This window comes from Coptis chinensis, chromosome 2 (genome assembly GCF_015680905.1).
Source record: "Coptis chinensis isolate HL-2020 chromosome 2, ASM1568090v1, whole genome shotgun sequence".
Classification (NCBI taxonomy): domain Eukaryota; kingdom Viridiplantae; phylum Streptophyta; class Magnoliopsida; order Ranunculales; family Ranunculaceae; genus Coptis; species Coptis chinensis.
The window spans coordinates 58,360,634-58,379,382 of NC_141457.1; the positions used below are offsets into that span (position 1 = coordinate 58,360,634).

Genomic DNA, 18,749 nt, shown 5'->3' on the forward strand with positions numbered 1-18,749 from the left:
TTTACCTCACAAATTTAACATATTTATTTTTATATCCAGTACAAATAAATTTACGGTAAGATCCTTTTAAAGTATACATTGTCGATATATTCTAAAATTTGAAAATTATATATTTAAACACAACAAATATATAAAAAAAAAATGTTTACTTTAAAACTCAAAATTTCATGTTATTTTATTTATTTAGTTATTTTTTCCTTATAAGAGGTCCCACATATGAGTCCCACATTTTATATATATATTTTTTTGAATTAAATTAAAAAATGTGTATCATATATGGCCGTACATATCACGGTCATCTCGATGACCGTGCACAAAGGACTAGTACTAAATAAGAGAATGAGGAATGTACGCTCAAAGTTTAGTGTTGCACACGGTTACCAAATGGTTTCAACTTGATTTGATTCTCAAATTGTTATATAAATGTTACAGAGGAAACCAAAAATGATGAACGTTCTTGCAGATCACAGGGATTATCTATCATCAACTCTTAAAGAAAATCCAGTAGCATATCATGATCATTTGTTGCTGATCTCAGGTACAGACATGGATAGGAAATAAAATCTGAAATTGACAAACCAGACTTTCTACTGATCAGCAGTTGCTGGAAGCGGCTGGAGAGCCTTGAGGGGGTTTAGGATAACACCATCTATTAGTCCATATTCCTTCGCTTCTTTCGCACTCATAAAGAAGTCTCTATCTGTATCCTGATTGATCTTTTCAAGGGTTTGACCAGTGTGGTAAGAAAGATATCCATTCAGATTAGCCTTGTGATGCAACATTTCATTTGCCTGCGAAGTAACAAAAGAATAATAAAACATGACGTAGACCAAACAGATCTTCCATGACAGATAAAACCTTAAAAATCAACAACACATCAGGATGGCTACAAATGTAGGTATGTCTTGCTAAAGCCTTTTTAAGTAGACATGGACGGAATATAATACCTGGATGTCAATATCAGTTTGTCCTCCTTGAGCGCCACCAAGAGGTTGATGAATCATAATCCTTGAATTGGGTAAGCTGTATCTTTTTCCTACAAAGACAATTGTGAACCGGAATTCAGAAGAGCACATTCAGTCAAATCAAGAAAAACTTGTCGACTAAATGAAAATTTTCATACCAAATTTAGGAAGAAAATGGCTTACCCTTGGTTCCAGCACTAAGAAGGAAAGCCCCCATACTGTACACAAAAGACGTGTTAGCAAATGTAGTTAAATTAATGTGATATAGGGAATCAAAATGTACATACAAACAAAAAGTCAAAGTGAAACTGTAAACAAATAATGGCATCTTGAGTAAATAGCCATTACTACCACTAAAACCAAGGTACAGGCTTCAACATTTTAGTAATTCCATGCAGTGGAACTTCTCATCAAGTTACGCAAAAATAAGTAAAAGGCAAATATAATTTTCACAGCAGAGTACATCTTTAGTTCAAAATCCCAAATTAAAGAAGTTTCAAAACTCAAAACCAAAACTATTAGCGCTTGCCATGTACCCAAAAGCCAAAATATTACTCAAGTAATCCGCTCAAACAGGGTTGTTAAGTGAGTTACTCCATCAACCAATGCCAATCACTTCGAGGATAGCCATCCACTTCAACTATTCCTTGGCAAAAAACATTCTTAAGATCGTTAAATACTCTTCCCTCATTTTACCCCGTATATTGCTCTACTTCAAGTGTGTTAAGCATTGTCAACCAAGAAGCATGGAAGCATAATTTTAAAGAGCATAGTTAGTGGTTGCTGCCTGTTTTTATGCAGATAAAACAAAACAGAAGCATGACTCGAGTGACACTGCCCGTTCATATGAAAGCTCATTGTAAGTATTATTCTTTGCAACATCAAGAAACACTCCTATTACAAGGGAGAGAATACAATAGTTTAAGGAGTTATCTTGCCCCCACTTCCAAACTGTCACTCTACTCCGTTTGTCCAAATACTCACTGTACTTGATGATTACACTTAGTAAATAGCAATTCAGATAATAACATAAGATGATCCTTCAGCACAATTGGCGTATGGTCAACACATGGAGTCCAGGTAAACTGAAACAGTCCATTAGTATGTAATGCAAGTTTAAAGAGGTGCATTCTAATTGGACAAAGAACGGAGAAATAACTATCCAGAACCAAAGAAATATCAGAACATGCAAAGAAAAATAACATAAGCAACCAAAACAAATGCAAAAATCTAATTCCATACCTAGCTGCCAGACCGACGCATACAGTAGAAACATCAGGCCTAATATGCCTCATTGTATCAAATATAGCCATACCTAATGAGGTAAACACATGGGAGTCAGAAAAAAAGACAGATTCTGACATGAAACTCAATAAATTGATAATAGCACAATAACTAAAGGGATAGAATCACCAGCTGTAACAGATCCTCCAGGAGAGTTCACATACATAACAATATCCTGTTCATACAAGAAAATATGCATGGGTAAACATTGCTTATACTTTTTCTACACTAGTTAATGTACGTGTACACAAATAAAATAGAAAATTGGCAAGTTAAGAAAATCTGAAATGCAAACATTTGTGCTACGAATATGTATATATAGCGAGCATAAATTGCCAGGTTAAGCAAATCTGAAAAGCCAAAACTAGTGTTATTTATTAGTAAAAGTAAGAAATGATAAGAAAAGTCCCTAAAAGGGGCACTCACTCTTGGGTGCATGACATCAAACAAACACACTCCAATTGTTTAGTTAGTGCTTCTCAAATTGGACTCTTAGCCCCAATGTAATGAAATGCAACATAAGAATTGCTTTAGGTCTTTAGTTTTAACACTGGATATGCATCATATCTGCATATCATTTATAAGAGGATACCACAGCAAATTGAGGAATAAGAAGCATACTCGTTCCAGTAGCAAAACCAAGATAAAATATAATCCATTGCCAAAATTACCACAATACCTAAGGCTTCCACCACTTAAACAAACAGAAGTGGAGTAAGAATCTCTGTCCCTTTGAAAATTGAGTAGGAATACCATGAGTTCACGACAAACACCAACCAATACATTTCCAATAAGTGATAATAAAACTCTTGTCCACCTCCTCCTAATAACAAACGACCCGTTCTTTGAGGCATATAGACAAGGACGGAACTCAGCAATAATAGATCTTGGTAAAAACATCTAGACCAACATAGCAAGCAAATAAAATAGTTTTCCATGATGACTCATGAGTGATTCCCAAAAACTTGGTGCGTACACCCACCCAAGAACTCTCCTTGATAAATTAAAACCATTCGTCTATTGGACCCAACAGCCTTTCCAATTTAAGGCCAAGAACTTTTGCAATTACTATGTAAACACTGCTGAGGATGCTAACCAGCTAATGAAGGATATTACTTGAGCACAAAGCTTCTTTAAGTCTGAAAATAAAGTAACTAAATGTAGTATTTTTTTCTGGACACAGGATTTAATGATTAAAATCCTATCTGTATGGCTCCTTGGTCCTCAATCTTTTCCAGTAAGTAATATAATGAAACCATCGAATCTCAAGACTCTGTCCTCTTCCGTAATGTTATAAGCGTGTCCAACCTCCTCTTCCCCCATCCCTCTCTAGGGAAGCTGGTTGGTCCTCCAGTCTATAATTGGTTTCCACATTGCATATCAGTAACTTTGGATTATTCTACCATAAGTAGCTATACTAGTAGAGTATACCATTTGCTCCTACTCTCGGTATTGAAATAGAATCTAAAGAAAATTTAGACAATTGGTGGATTCAGCACTAAGTATCAAAGACTCGAGCTTTATTCAACCATCGAGGTCATTTCAGTAGACAAGCAGAGAGAAAGATGTATTTTGAATAGGGTATATAAAACCTTTAAAGGTATGTTACACAAATATTCTGAAGAGAATAGAGATTACCAGCTAGCTCCAGGCAATTGAGGTGCTCATATTGTCACAAATGATGAGATTATAAGCTCAAGGAAACGGACCGTGATGCAAATCGTTTTGAACAAAGATCCTTTTAAGCCATACAACAGTCAAATACTTTTCAAAACACAGCATAAGAAGCAGAGAATACCACAATCAAGCATATGTTTCGGTATGCCCAACCCATGATTCTTGTCTTTTTTCTTGTTTTTTGAAAAACTATATGGGTTTAAGCGGGTATATTAATCTTAGGAATTGAATTTCTTACACCCCAACCCATGATTCCGACAAAAGCAAAGATCATAGATTCCGACCTTAACAAGAAGCTTCCAGGGGAACATGTTAGGGACTGCAAAGGTAGGCACAGTACCTGTTGGTTAAAATGCATAGGTAACAAACAATCTTGTTCAAAATAAGAATGAGGTTTGGAAAGTAATAAGAATAAATTTATGCACGGGAGGTCTTCAAAGAGAAGAGAAACAAATGACAGCAAAGGAAATGAAACTTGAAAAAGGGGACTTTGCATCATTGGGTCAAGAATAGAACACAATACAAGATAGTAAATAGGAAATCTATGATTTTCAGCGTTTTCACTCTACAAGATTCCTAGAGGCAAAGCAATGTAACATAATAACATTTTCTTAAAAACCATATAAAGCATTAACCCCTAACATAAAATCACCTTGGTGGGGTCAACGGCATCGAGATAGAGAAGCTGAGCAACAATAATATTTGCCATGTCATCATCAACAGCTCCACCACAACGTATAATCCTCTAAAGAAACACATGAAAATTATTATTCATATAAAAAAGAAGAAGAAGAAGAAGAAGAAAGTTTCCCTTACTATCTTACATGCTGAAAGAGCTGACTAATAACACTCTGGAAACGTTCCTGAACCATAGGAGGTGGTCCTTGAGCTCCTTGTGCATAAAACGGTACTTGTATATCATCCCTATTAATTTAAACAAAAAGTTAACCCAATTATTAATAAATTAATAAATTAATAAAAAAAAATACCTAATAGACCATAGGCCTTGTCGATCTGGTGAATAAACTGCCTTGGTTGGAGAAACAGATGACTTTCTTAAGTTTGGACGAAAAAGAGGTTGGAAGGGGAGTGAGAGTTTGTTGGACTCAGTCGAGTTGGGTGTTGAACAACTGGAAGACAAAATCAGTGAGTTGAATCGGAGTGAGGAGACGCACGAGTGCGCCATTTCTTTGAAATTTTATTTAATTAATTAATTAATAATTCAGACTTCAGAGTGATGTATTGATAAGGTGGAGAGACGAGGGTAAAGACTAAAGAGTGAAGTTGTGAAATATCAATATCAATGTCAATGCATTAATGGTCCGGGTTTTTAATGAAGCCCCCCCCCCCCCCCCCCAACTCAAGTGGACTAAGAACGTTGGGTAACCCGACCAATATAAAAGCCCAGAATTTTTACATTGTTTTTTTGTTTTCACCTTCCGGCCCACGCCCCATTTGCATCCCAAAATTTTTACATTGTTTTTTTTTTTCTAAAGTCTTGAAACCCGTCCTTTGAGATCCATAGTTAGTATGATTTCTTTAGATTCTAATTGTAATTAGTAATTGGGAGGCTTATCTAATTTTATTTTATTTTTTAAAATTAAAATAATTATGTTTTTTAAATTCATTAGGGAGGTTTTTATAAATTTTATTAATAAAAGAGAACTTGTTTCTAATTTCGGTGAAGAAAATTGGGAATTATCTTTAGATATATATTATAGTTATACTCTCTTGGCTCAAGTCTTTATAGAGTCTCCAACTTTTTGTAAACTCTAATACTAAGGCTGAGTCCAATGGCTCTCTATCCCTTTAAAAGTAGTGTTAAAGTCGATAAAGTAGAAATTTTAAAAGTCGATAAAGTAACAAAAAATTTAAATTTAAAGTAAATTAAAAGTCGAAAAAAAGGAAATTTAAAAGTCAGCGTATTTAAATACGCTGACTTCTACATTTACTTTTTATCGACATAAAATAGAGTAAAATAGAGATAGAAAGTTAAATATGTTGACTTTTATCTTAACAAACTTTTAAAAAAAACTTTTATCGACTTTTAACACTACTTTTAAAAAGGAGATAAATGGACTCAACCTAATTGGTTTTTTTTTTTTCTGAGGTGGACACGTCAGCTTGGATAGAAAAAAAGGTAAATCCACGCGCGCATTTCAATTGTTCGTATGTCTGTGAATTAAAAATAAACCTAAAAACACAAAGTCAAAAAAACTTTTGTGCACCCTCCCAAACTCTCTCTTCCTATTATCTCCATATCAACAGAAACCAATCCATTCTCTACTGTGCACAATTTGTTAATAACTGGAAAAGAATTGGTATGTTCTCCATGTTTTTTGAGCTCATAATTCTTTAAATTCCCTCCATCTCCCCCAAACACTTATCCATATTCTCTTTTTTTTCTCTAAAACGATAAACCAAAAAATTGTAAAGCCCATTTTTAATGGCTATCAAATTGCACTCTTCAAGCTTCGTCTCTTCAAGGTATATATATTACCACCTCAATTTTCTCCATTTTGTCACGGAAAATTTTGCAAGTTGATTTCTTTATTACTTACTTTCTACATTGACCTTTTTTTTTCGTGTTTGCAGCTCTTCAAATCCATGCATTTCACACAGACCAATCAGAGTTCATTTTTTCTGTAACAAAGTGGTTGACTTAAACCACTTCCTACATGAATGGGGTTATCCAAGGAATAGATGTCGAATGAGGTGTAATGTAATGGTGTATGCCAAGTATAATCATAATCACAGGTGTAAAGTAGGAAGGGGATGGCGCCTCCCTCCATCAGCTTCTGCTGATGATGGCGTGACAGTCAATAACAAACCAGTTCCAGTAGTGATATGGAGGGATTGAGGGCCAAACTTAATCACTCACTGCAAAATGAAGATTACAGTGATGGGCTGGTCCAATCATTACACGATGCAACAAGGGTTTTTGAACTTTCAATTAAAGAGCAGAGCTCTTTATCCAAAGTTTATTGGTTTTCAACAGCATGGCTTGGTGTAGACAGAAATGCATGGGTGAAAGCATTATCTTATCAGGTTGTTTTCTAATCTTATCAGGATTTTACGTTAGATTTGATGTTCCTTTATTTGTCTGCCTACTCTACCAAGTAGTATTGGCACTACGAAGCCTCTAGATTATGTATAATGACAGACTACAAGATTGCTTTGAGCTTTGATTTTATATGTGAGGAAATAAACTTTGCATAGTTGGCTTCCTGAGATTCAGTTTGCTTTTTAGATTGATTTGGCAAGTTAATTCCTTCAAATAAGACTGAACATGAGCAGATAAGTCCCAAAATAATTTCTAGAGACAAATTACCTCAACTCGCTGAACACCATCTTTGTCAGTCCATTTCCTGTTTGGAATCTGTTGGCGAGCATGTCGGTTTCTACTTTCCTGACCATATCCCATAATAGGAGATCCAATTCTCGCTCTAACCTGTCAAGCATTGCAAGAAAGAGAATTATGTGAAATGGGGCGGAGATGTTCTCGATAGAAAAAAATTCAGGGCACAACATAAGATTACTGGAAAAAAAATCTGAAACAATCCCATCGAGATTTAAGGTATGAACCTCATCTTCTTCTTCTTAATCCTTAACAATATCTCTCTTTATGCTTTTATCAAAATAGTCATATGAAAAAAAAAAAAAAAAAAAAAAAAAAAACAAACAAACAAACAAACAAACAAACAAACATGCACGAGTCAGTTCAATCTTCTTCTATTGCCCCAGTGCCAGTAATTCGAAATGTTCATGGTAAAAGGTAAGTGTATCGTGTAGGTCTTTCATATCTATGTTCCTATTCTTGATTTTGGTTCTGATTGGGATCACATGATGTCAGTATACTCAATGGTTTACATATTATGCAAAAGGCTTCTACCATACGCCAATGTTTATATTTTTTTCATGACCACAGTGCAATCCAAATTTAGGTTGTCATTAAATTATTATCTTACATAATCACATTCATTCATATAGTACACGCAGTTTGAGGTTAGGATTGCTGAGGGTCTTGGGGCTGTTTTGACTGTGTATATATAGTCACTTGGTAATGGTGTTTATGGTGCTTATTTCACGGGTAATTCTCGGTTAGGTATTGGATCCATAATGAACCTGTACTAAAGTCATTTTGACTGCTATATCTAAAGCCATATTTCAGTTTTGACCCATTAATGTGTAGATAACAATGTGATAATGTTGATTTATCCCATTAAACATCCAAGCCCTTTGCCAAAAAAGACACATGACAACAAGAAAATATATAAACACTTGACATGGGAGAAAGTTTGTGCATTAGTTGTTGAGAAAGAGGTAGTATGTTCGAGTATTTCCTGAACTTTATTGAGCTGGAATAGAGTGGCAACATAGAATATAGTAGAAATTTTATCTCAGGATCTCTGGGTTTTTTTTTCATGAGCTGCAACTTTTGAATCTTTTGTTTCTGTGTTTTTATTTTTTGATATCTCAAGATCTTTGGTTCTTTTTTCATGAGCTGCAACTTTTGAATATTTTGTTTCTATGTTTTGATTTTGGGTAATATAAAAATTAGAAGCTTAATTATTGGTGTAACTTTACTTTACTGCATTATGGTTATGTTGTTATTTGCTTCCTGCACAGTTAGCACTCACAGGCCTCAAGAAACTTCACTGTAAAATTGATGGTTTTGCCATATCCTGATGCTTTGGACCTCAAATGTGTGGTCTACATTCAAAACTAAAACAGAAGATTCTTCTCATTTTATGTTGTACGCCTTCCGCTAATAAAATAATTGCTTATCCATTCTCTGTGATGGGCACACATGGTATGTACTATTAAAAGAAATTCAATGGAAAAATGTCCTTAGTTGTCCATTAAGTGAACAAGACTATTTAGCCTAAAAATTTGTCTATGCTTAGATCAGACCATCATTATCTGATGGTAGGAAAATGGGAAGACAGAGAAATTGTTATGCTAATTATGAAAAGGAAAAGTATACCCTAAAGGAGAAATAGTCAATAATTGTTTTACTTTAAGCATTAAGTTGTTTCCGTTACGTAGTTCCAGCAATTTTCACATATATGGTATTATAATATTTATACATGTATTTAGCAGGTATCGCTTCTTCATAAACATAGATTTTCTTTGTCACTAGAATGATATTTTTTTTTCTCAATATAGAATTGTTTTGACCTCACTATATTTTCGAGTTCTTTTTTGTCACTACGGTATTTTGTAAAATTGCTTCACAAAACTGACCCTCAACCTTTGGGACTATAGGTTTACCTTGATCTTACAACTCAAAATATCCCCCAACACCTAATCGATTTGTGTGATAAACTGGAACTTAATGGGCTGAATTTATATGGTTGGATTAGTATAGTTTCATTGTTGTATCTGTTTCCGGTGGATGTGTTTGTCAAGGGATCTCAATAGGTTGAAAGATATCACAGAGCAATCCAAGCTTCTAGAAATTCGTTGACATTGTATCTGTGGGTGATTTTGTCTGGGGTGTTTTACCAATCAGTCCTTACCAGGAGCCGCTAATGCTTCTTGTCTTTTTTGTTCTTGTTAAGATCAAGGTCACACATGGCTATCAATAGATCCTCTGCTATTATTCGATTAATGCTTTTAGTGAACTAAGTCCGTTCTACACATTGAGCTCTATTTTAACCAACAAAAAATTCTGTTTGGTTTTCGTATTAAATTAAAATGATTAGGGTGTGCCATCTATTTATCTTCATTCTATTTGATCAAAGGTTTATATGTGAATATATTTATTTCCTTCACAATTTGGTTTTATGAAGATGCCTTTTCGGTTAGACATTAATATATCACTATTATTGCTTAAAGGAATAAGAAAGTAGTATTATTCTATTGCCCTTATTATCATGTTTCTTTATTTGTGATATTAATATTTGGTGAACTCAATGATCTTGCTTAGTTTGATGGATAAACGGCATCCACGGTTATCATTACTATGTCGGGTCTTTAGGTTGGCACTTTTGTGCAATGTGTAAGTTTGTTTGCACTTTGCGGTGAAAGCGTGGCGTGGAGTCCTTCCCTTTCTATAGCTCTAAAAGTGAATCTAGCTTTAGGTAAATGCTAATTTTTCATCGCTCACAATGTCTGATTTCCAATATCGAGATTCTACTTTTGTGAGTAAAATTTCTACACCTCTATTATGTCAGATTTGATTTGTTACACCGAAATTTGTTTTTCTACAATATTGACATTCTCCACTACTGTCTCTCATTCTATTGTATCGAATCAATTTTCTAAAATTGATTTATTGTTTCTTTTTTCTTTTTCTTTTTTTTTTATAAATCTATTGTTAGTATTGAATGTAACAACACCATGTGAAGTGTTGAACAATTTCTAAACCGGGCTAGGAGTTTCTCTGCATCAATCCGCCAAAGTATGCTACTAAGAATAATTATTACATTATTTCTTACCCTTCTCTAACTAATTTATTAGACTTTTGGTTTCTTTTTATTAGGAATTGGTTTCTTTCAATGAGGAATTTGGATTATTTTGTTTTTGTCTATGTAGTGATTTAAAAGGTAGAGGTTAAATTCATGATTCGGAATGAAAAAATTTCATATGATGCATGTATTCGGCTTTAAATTCATGTTATAGTTGTACACGGAAATAGTGACCATTTACCATTTCTGGCCAACGGAAAATTGTAAGTACTGGTGTGTATATATAGTTGAATGTAAAGCAAACTTCGAAACGTTGTCTTATATAAGGTGAGTTTTGACAAGGGGTTATATATAGTTGTTTAATTAATGGATGTTTCTTTTGCTATTACATTAGTTATTTGCTAGGTACACAATCTTGATACACATAGACATTGCGTTGAGTTTGATCGACTCCCTAATAATTGTCGAAACATGAGATAAGAGTGTGTAATATATGTGAATGCTCAGTAGTATGCCTATTTTAGGATATACCAGTCATAAAGTTTTATAGGGCCGATGTCTGTCATTATAGCTTTGTTGATGGATCATTATAAATGCATTATGCTTTATTATCGAATTTGATAATGCAGTGCTACAAGATCTTTCTTGGCCTGGCCTTGAATGGGATGAAGGTCTGCTTTGAAGGTCAACTTTTCCACATTAACTGTTTTTCTAATCTATAACTGATTTTTATATTATAAACAAATGGGAGCTCTTTGCTTCATTTATTGTCAAGTGTGGTAGATGATTAAATCACATTGGTTGTGCAGATCCTTGTATTGGTGTGATCACATTTGTATATACTTCAGTTTTGTTCCTTGGTGGAACGAATTATCTGATGTGGCATTTCTATTAAGCCAAATATGAGAGATGCTTTGCTATTCTAGAGCAATTGGCTTGATTCTACTCTAGATACATCAAGTTTGCATTGGTAAGTTTTTTTGTTCAATTGTGAATACAAGATTTAAGAATTTTCTCATAGAACCGCTTCTTTTAAGTGGAAGCTCATCATCCATAAAATTGAAGCAGAGGACGACTAACAGAGGCTTTTGAAGCAAACATCTATTGATATCTTCAATTTTCAAGTACTTCATTAAATAAAATTTTGGATTTCTTTCAAATCTATCATATTTTTTGTTTTAATTATCAATTTTATGTTGTAGTTTTATGTCTCTCTTGATATCTCATGGTAATGAATGATGTAGTTTTATCTTCTCTATAGGTGTTGTATTACTTTTTTTCCTTCTTTTTTATTTTCATTGTTTTTTTTTTCTTTTGGTTTGATAAGTCACTAAGTTAGAAGAATTGATCGGATATTAACGAAACTATGGAAATAAACGACTAAATTCTAAATTTATATCGATTAATTAAACTTGTATTTGTTAAGCATTCACTCCAAACACAATAAACTTGGGCATTGTGTTCAACCCATTACAACTCTAAGATATTGGGTTCTAACTAGTATACTTCCAATAAATTAAGTTCGAGGCATTATGGTGGTGTCTTCCCCAGCAAATAGAAGTCCTTGCTACCACAAAGATGTTTTAATGGGTATGTTCACCTCCACTAGACTACTACTGTTGATGCTCGGTGAAAATGATCAAATTGATAGCAACAAACTGATGGAATACTTGGATTTTTAGGGCTGTTTTATTTGCACAACAACATGTAAGTACCTAATGCACAGATGCAAATCAACCTTTGAAGGAAGCTGACTTCACCAGTGAAAAGCTTCAGGTAATGCAGTTATTGTTTCATATTAAGTGAAAGTTTTATCATGAATTCTCATGCCATAACTAACTGCCATTTCAACTATTGCTTTTTAGCAAATGTCTAAACATGACATATTTGGAGTTTTTTTCCAACTTAAATATGTGCATTAAAACTAATGAAGAGAGGAAGTTGCTTTTTTGTTTCCCAACTTCTTTTTTCTACATACCAACATGCATGCTACGTTGTTTTTTATTTTTTATTTTTATTCATTTATTTTATTTATTTTTTCAGACTTTAAGAATCTAAGTTCAAGAAAATGGACCCCTTGTGGTTGTGGAAATAACTGGTGGATTGAAATTGAATAACATTATAATTATATGATTAGATAAAGTATTGATAAAACAAACTTGGTCAATGATAAAAATTACATTGGATTACTTTTGTGCGAGTATTTCATTTTTCGTGAGCATATGTGAATTGTTGGTGGGACATTTTTTGGGACTATCTAGGCATGTGAAATAATTACTTGGATTACGCTGTTGAGGTTTATAGAACTCTTAATCCCAAGGTTATTTTAGTTGTTCACAAATTCTTATGCCCGGAGTACTCTCGCTTTATTTTGTCTAATTGGGCAAGGCATAAGAAATTGGGGTTTGAGATAAATCAAGACCCGAGTCTGAAAATTGAAACACACAAACGCCAGATGGGTCATCATTAACACTTTTTGAGTCTCATATCTAGAGTGCAAGACCCACATGCTAACATTGTTCTACATGGAACTAATCAAAGTTGCAACATTAAGACTTTTAGTTCTATTAATGACCCTTCTAGATATATCATAGTGAATAAAAGGCCCAACTGAAGTTCCTCTTAAAAAGATCCCAAAGCTAACTTTTGGGGAGTCGTACAACTTTTCTAAATGAAGTCACACATTCAGTCATTACTGAACGGAAACCATGTGATGAATTCTAAGAAGTTAGGTTCTTGATAGAGAAGTCTTTCTAGGCTTTCAACACCCATTCAAAGGGGCTTTTTTTTAAACTTATTGAAGTGTATACGAACTACATGGAAACCACTTATGTGTTGTTTACACGAAATAGACATGACTTGATATTTTTTTGAGTAGCCTTTTAATTAATCTGAGATTTGTACGTGATGAATGCTAATATTGTTTTTGTAAGATTCAAAAAGCTATTCAGATTTTGTTTATATACAAGGATGGTATTGTCGCTAAACAGTGAGTTCAATGAGTAGCATGTTTATCAAATCTCGAAGAACTAACCTGAACTATAGGTTAACATCGTTTTTTTCATACATTTGAATTTTATTGTTTGCCATAGTATATTTTGTTAGCCGTGTCAAGTTGGTTTTAACTTTTGACTTTGTGGCTCATGGAGCTGGGGTTATTTGATTAGGAGTTTGGTACGGTTCAAGTTTTATGGAAAAATTTGAGTCGAAAGAGGTATGTCTTCATTCGAATTTGTTAATGATGGAAACCTTTTGATAGCTATGGGACTCGAAAGTATATATTTAATTTGTCTTTTCGGTAATGGCTTTGTACGAGGTGTTTGGATGATCTGGCATTAATCAAGACATTCAAGTTCTTTGATGTACTAAGTTCTAATGTTGTAGTGATCTCATTTTTTAAACTAGTTATTTAACTGCTCTGGCATTCGTCGAGACGGTTAAGTAGCTGGGTTAATTAATGAGAAGTATATTGTTTTAAATTTTCAGGTTATGACAGGTTTTATATTTATGAAATGTCAAAAATACAGAGGAGACTGTCGAAATTTTTCAGAAAAGTCACGTACTTTAGGTATATAGTTGTTCAAGTTTTAAGGTGTTAGACTCGAAAGTATATATTTAATGTGTTTTCGGTAATGACTTTGGATGATCTGGTATTAGTCAATACATTCAAGTTCTTTGTTGTACTAAGTCCTAATGTTGCAGTGATCTCATTTTTTAAACCAGTTATTTAACTGCTCTGGCATTCGTCGAGACGGTTAAGTATCTGGGTTAATTAATGAGAAATATATATGTACGAGGTGCTTGGATGATATGGCATTAGTCGAGACATTCAAGTTCTTTGCTGTACTAAGTCCTAATGTTGTAGTGATCTCATTTTTTTAACCAGTTATTTAACTGCTTTGGCATTCGTCGAGACGGTTAAGTGGCTGGGTTAATCAATGAGAAGTATTGTTTTAAATTTTCAGGTTATGACAGGTTTTATATTTATAAAATGTCGAAAATACAGAGGAGAGTCTGTTGAAATTTTTCAAAAAAATCGCGTACTTTAGGTATATAATTGTTTGAGTTTTGGGGCGTTGGACTCGAAAGTATATATTTAATATATGTTTTCGATAATGGCTTTGGCGAGGTGCTTGGATGATCTGGCATTAGTCAAGACATTCAAGTTCTTTGCTGTACTAAGTCCTAATGTTACAGTGATCTCATTTTTTAAACCAGTTATTTAACTATTCAGGCATTTATCGAGACGGTTAAGTAGCTGGGTTAATCAATAAGAAGTATATTTGTACGAGGTGCTTGGATGATATGTCATTAGTCGAGACATTCAAGTTCTTTACTGTACTAAGTCCTAATGTTGTAGTGATCTCATTTTTTAAACCAGTTATTTAACTACTTTGGCATTCGTTGAGACGGTTAAGTAGCTGGGTTAATCAATGAAAATTATATTGTTTTAAATTTTTAGGTTACGACAGGTTTTATATTTATGAAATGTCGAAAATACAGAGAATACTGTATCAAAAGTTTCTAGAAAAATCACGTACTTTAGGTATATAATTGTATATTCGTAGTTTCTAATAGTTGCATGGTGTGAATCCCTTACTAATATGAATCGATAGCATATTGTGTATAGCATTTTGGTTTTACGGAGAATCGATAGCATATTGTGTATAACATTTTGGTGATGTAGGAAGATTTAATTCACTTCAAGGGGAAGATTGAGAAGTGTGGAGCAAGGTTGCATATTGATTTTTAGGGCAATGAATTCAACACCCATAGCTGAAAAGTGATATATAGGGTTGTCTTTAGATATTTCTTTTTATACTATGTTGGGGTTTAGTACGTTTATTTTTCTTTATGAACTATAGTAACTACTATCACAATACAACTCATTGCACAAAACTATATGCACCTTTCAGTTGAAGCGTTGCAATGCAACGTTCGACAAGTGCTCATCTTCGTTAGGGCTCTATTCTTATGGGTCTATAACTTTCCAACAACTTATTTTTATACCAAAAATTTGGTTGTCTGCAAAGTTCAAACATAAAGTCTCTATTTGTTCAAACTCTCTTAGGAAAATTCAAATTCTCAAAATATCATAATCAAATGACAGATCATTCTCACAAAAAATTATAAACAACTTCGGAACCTAATGACAGATCATCCAAGCAGCTTGTACAAATATACTTTTTATTGATTAACCCAGCTACTTAACCGTCTCGATGAATGCCTGAACAGTTAAATAACTGGTTTAAAAAATGAGATTACTGTAACATTAGGACTTAGTACAGCAAAGAACTTGAATGTCTCGACTAATGCTAGATCATCCAAGCACCTCGCCAAAGCCATTATCGAAAACACATATTAAATATATACTTTCGAGTCCAACGCCCCAAAACTCAAACAATTATATACCTAAAGTACGCGACTTTTTTGAAAAATTTCGACAGAATTTCCTCTGTATTTTCGACATTTTATAAATATAAAATCTGACATAACCTGAAAATTTAAAATAATATACTTCTCATTGATTAACCCAACTACTTAACCGTCTCGACGAATGTCAGAGCAGTTAAATAACTGGTTAAAAAATGAGATCACTACAACATTAGGACTTAGTACAGCAAAGAACTTGAATGTCTCGACTAATGTCAGATCATCCAAGCACCTTGTACAAATATATATATAGCAGTCTAACTATTCACATATTATACAGTCCAACCATTCACATATTAAATTTCAAGTAACATATAGCAGCAAGCCAGTAACAATGTAGTAATTTGAAAAAAAATATATTATATTATAAGCTTGAGATGGTTGAACTGTATGTATTCCTGCTTTTGTTATGCATTGCGAATTATTATAATATATTTTTTTTCAAATTACTACATTGTTACTGGCTTGTTGCTATATTTTACTTGAAATTTAATATGTGAATGGTTGGGCTGTCTTAGTCTTAGCGGAATGAATGTATATGAACGTGCACACTGATCTTGACTCATGTAAAGGGCGGTAATAGATGAAGACCAATGAATGCTGCTATATAACATGTTTATTCTTATGTAGAACTTGATTTCTTGATAATAGTATATGGAGATCAACTCATCTTATAGATAGATAGATAATTAAAGAAAAAGTCAAACTCATAGTGTTTTTTTACTATTGAAGTTTCACATTCATAATTTGATTGCTTTAGCTTTTGTATTTTGACACGCGACTTTGGTGACTTGGTGTTCTAAATTTGTACATTTCATTGTATTGCTGTGGAGATGAAGAAATATTGCGAAGTTTCATTTCTAGTTGAAAGTGTAGTTCGTGGTTATGGTGGAGGCAAACACTAAGCACAACAAGAAACTTGAGTGCATTATATCAAATAGCGAGAATGCCGAGAAGTTACCACAAACTATAGATTGGTGAGGCTCTTTGAGACACAAATCATTGTGTTTTAATATTTTATCAAGTTTGTTTGAAACCAACATGTGTTTGAGAACTAATGTAAATAATATGCTATGCTTTTTTTTAGGGTGCAATGCTCACAACCAATACTAAAAAATGGTGGGTTGTAATTACTAAATAGAAGAGAACATCAAAGATTAAAATAATATAAAATAATGCAAACACGGGGATGGGCAAAGTTTCATTAATAACGAAACTCTTCAATTCCCTCTTTTTCTTCTTTATTTTTTTCATCTAAAAAAAGTAATATTTCTTCTCCAAAAATGGGAGGCTGATCCTAAAAGTAAATAAATAATTTACGAAGAATAATGGAGGTTCGCAAGTAGAATGTAGCAAACGTTCCAAGGTAAGCTTTTTTCTTTCTTTTTATCTCTTTTTGATTATTCCATTAGTTGGATTTGTAATAGATTTGTTTTTTATTTGTTCGGTGATTGTTTGTAATTGAATCTGCTTTTGAATGATTTCATATTATTGTTTAAATAAAGCAGCTGATTTTTTCATTGTTTAGTAAAAGTCACTATATAGACAATTTTAATTGTTATGCAGTTAGTTTGTATTCAAAAGTTGGTTTGTAAACCAACCATAGAGAGTAAGTAGCATAGTGAAGGAGATGGCAAACATTTGTGTGGTGCAAATGTGACTTATCTTAGCCCAATCCAGTCTCGAAAATAACTGCCTCAAGGACAAACTCTTAAAGTTGCATCTACTTCGAAAGACTATAATTCAGTTGTCATGTATAACAGTTTCCTGAAGTAGTCCTAAGTACAAGGAATTGATGGAGCAAATGTCAATCTCCAAAGCAGGTAACTTGAATGATCAAATTGACTTGGGAATCTAAAGAAATTACATTTTTTTTGTGATAACTATTATTTGTCTTAATACTTCAATATTGCAAATGGTGCAATATGGTGTACAAACAAACATTCATTGTCACCTACATTATGATATTCATCTAGATTTGAAATTGACACCGATTTGTCTTTCGCTGCTGCTGATGCATCAGCCAGAAAAAATTTATGCATTACACTTACTAGATCAAGGTTTGAGAGCTTGCAATCTCTTTTAAAAAAATAGAAAAACATAAATCCTTCAAACAAAGTATGCAATGAATCATTAGCTATCAATATACGTATATTATTTATTAAAGTGAACTTTAGGCTTTTGAGTCATTAACTATCTATGTAGCAAGTCCAGCCATAGGCCGGGCCAAATGGCTAGTTTATTATAGTTATACCCTCACCAATCTATTTTTTGGAACACTCACAGAGACTCTAGTTTTTTCTAAACTATATTACTAATTATGAAAAAGTATGATATAAATAAAGAAACAATTCTATCTAGAGTTTCATAGAGTCTCTAACTTTTCCTAAAAAATATAGCTAATTACAAAAATAAAATAAATAAAAATAAATAAATTGCAAAAAACAATTTTTTTACAACCCTTACGTCATAAAGAATAATTTCCACACTAATCTCAGGTGAAGTTTAACATAACAAAGTTTCTTTTTAGAAAATGATAATGAAACTATAAAAGAACAAAGGAAAAAATGAATTGAGTTGCTTGAACATTTACTTTATCCATTTGTTAACCACACATGTGATTGGGAAAAAAGGAAAAAAAGTAAACTAATCATAAAATAAGTAATAGTGTACACCCAAAACAAATAAAAATTGTATTGTATGCACTATATATATGAGCATAATAAATAAAGTTGGATCAATTTGAGGTGTCATCTACTGTGGGATTTAGATATTTAGTCATAGTTAAGGATTTCAAAAGCCACAGGCCACAATAATTACGACATATTCTAATTAAATTTTTGAATTTTATAATTTCCAATTTTAGCGGAATAACGAGATTCAGTTAAAACAGACGTTGGCTTAAATAAATTATATAACTATTAATTTAGTTAGAGTGGACGTTGGGCTTAAATAAATTATATACCAAACCAAACCA

At 33.0% G+C, this 18,749-nt stretch overlaps 2 protein-coding genes across 28 annotated transcripts; one reads left to right on the top strand and one right to left on the bottom strand.

Moving 5' to 3' along the window:
- Positions 1-377: 377 nt before the first annotated feature.
- CLPP5 (nuclear encoded CLP protease 5) lies at positions 378-5,229 on the bottom strand. The gene is made up of 8 exons (XM_086589301.1): positions 4,916-5,229; positions 4,751-4,850; positions 4,579-4,671; positions 2,379-2,424; positions 2,208-2,280; positions 1,149-1,183; positions 948-1,036; positions 378-791 (listed from the first exon to the last, which is right to left on the bottom strand). The coding sequence occupies exons 1-8, from the start codon at positions 5,110-5,112 to the stop codon at positions 588-590; spliced, it is 837 nt and encodes a 278-aa protein (XP_086445427.1). The 5' UTR covers positions 5,113-5,229; the 3' UTR covers positions 378-587.
- An 841-nt stretch (positions 5,230-6,070) lies between these two features.
- LOC147516821 (uncharacterized) lies at positions 6,071-17,292 on the top strand. 27 transcript variants are annotated; one of them, XR_015211194.1, is made up of 6 exons: positions 6,139-6,413; positions 6,522-6,974; positions 10,969-11,023; positions 11,149-12,115; positions 13,489-13,553; positions 16,606-17,292. XR_015211194.1 is itself a non-coding variant. In XM_086589303.1 (4 exons), exons 2-4 carry the CDS (start codon positions 6,774-6,776, stop codon positions 11,232-11,234), a joined length of 342 nt encoding a protein of 113 aa, XP_086445429.1. In that variant the 5' UTR covers positions 6,139-6,413; positions 6,522-6,773; the 3' UTR covers positions 11,235-17,292. The 27 variants fall into 27 exon arrangements, 1 of the variants encoding a protein (XP_086445429.1); XR_015211196.1 differs by having other exon boundaries at positions 16,612-17,292; XR_015211195.1 differs by having other exon boundaries at positions 13,507-13,553.
- Positions 17,293-18,749: the final 1,457 nt, after the last annotated feature.

What these genes read in the sequence shown, in the direction of transcription:
- CLPP5 (XM_086589301.1), bottom strand. Translation starts at nt 5,112, where the DNA reads ATGGCGCACTCGTGCGTCTCCTCACTCCGATTCAACTCACTGATTTTG. An exon ending in ATGCCGTTGACCCCACCAAG is followed by an intron (nt 2,425 to 4,578) that starts GTGATTTTATGT and finishes TTGTATGAACAG; the next exon opens with GATATTGTTATGTATGTGAA. An exon ending in TGGAGGATCTGTTACAGCTG is followed by an intron (nt 2,281 to 2,378) that starts GTGATTCTATCC and finishes TTACCTCATTAG; the next exon opens with GTATGGCTATATTTGATACA.
- LOC147516821 (XM_086589303.1), top strand. Translation starts at nt 6,774, where the DNA reads ATGGAGGGATTGAGGGCCAAACTTAATCACTCACTGCAAAATGAAGAT. An exon ending in TGAAAGCATTATCTTATCAG is followed by an intron (nt 6,975 to 10,968) that starts GTTGTTTTCTAA and finishes TTGATAATGCAG; the next exon opens with TGCTACAAGATCTTTCTTGG. An exon ending in GATGAAGGTCTGCTTTGAAG is followed by an intron (nt 11,024 to 11,148) that starts GTCAACTTTTCC and finishes TTGGTTGTGCAG; the next exon opens with ATCCTTGTATTGGTGTGATC.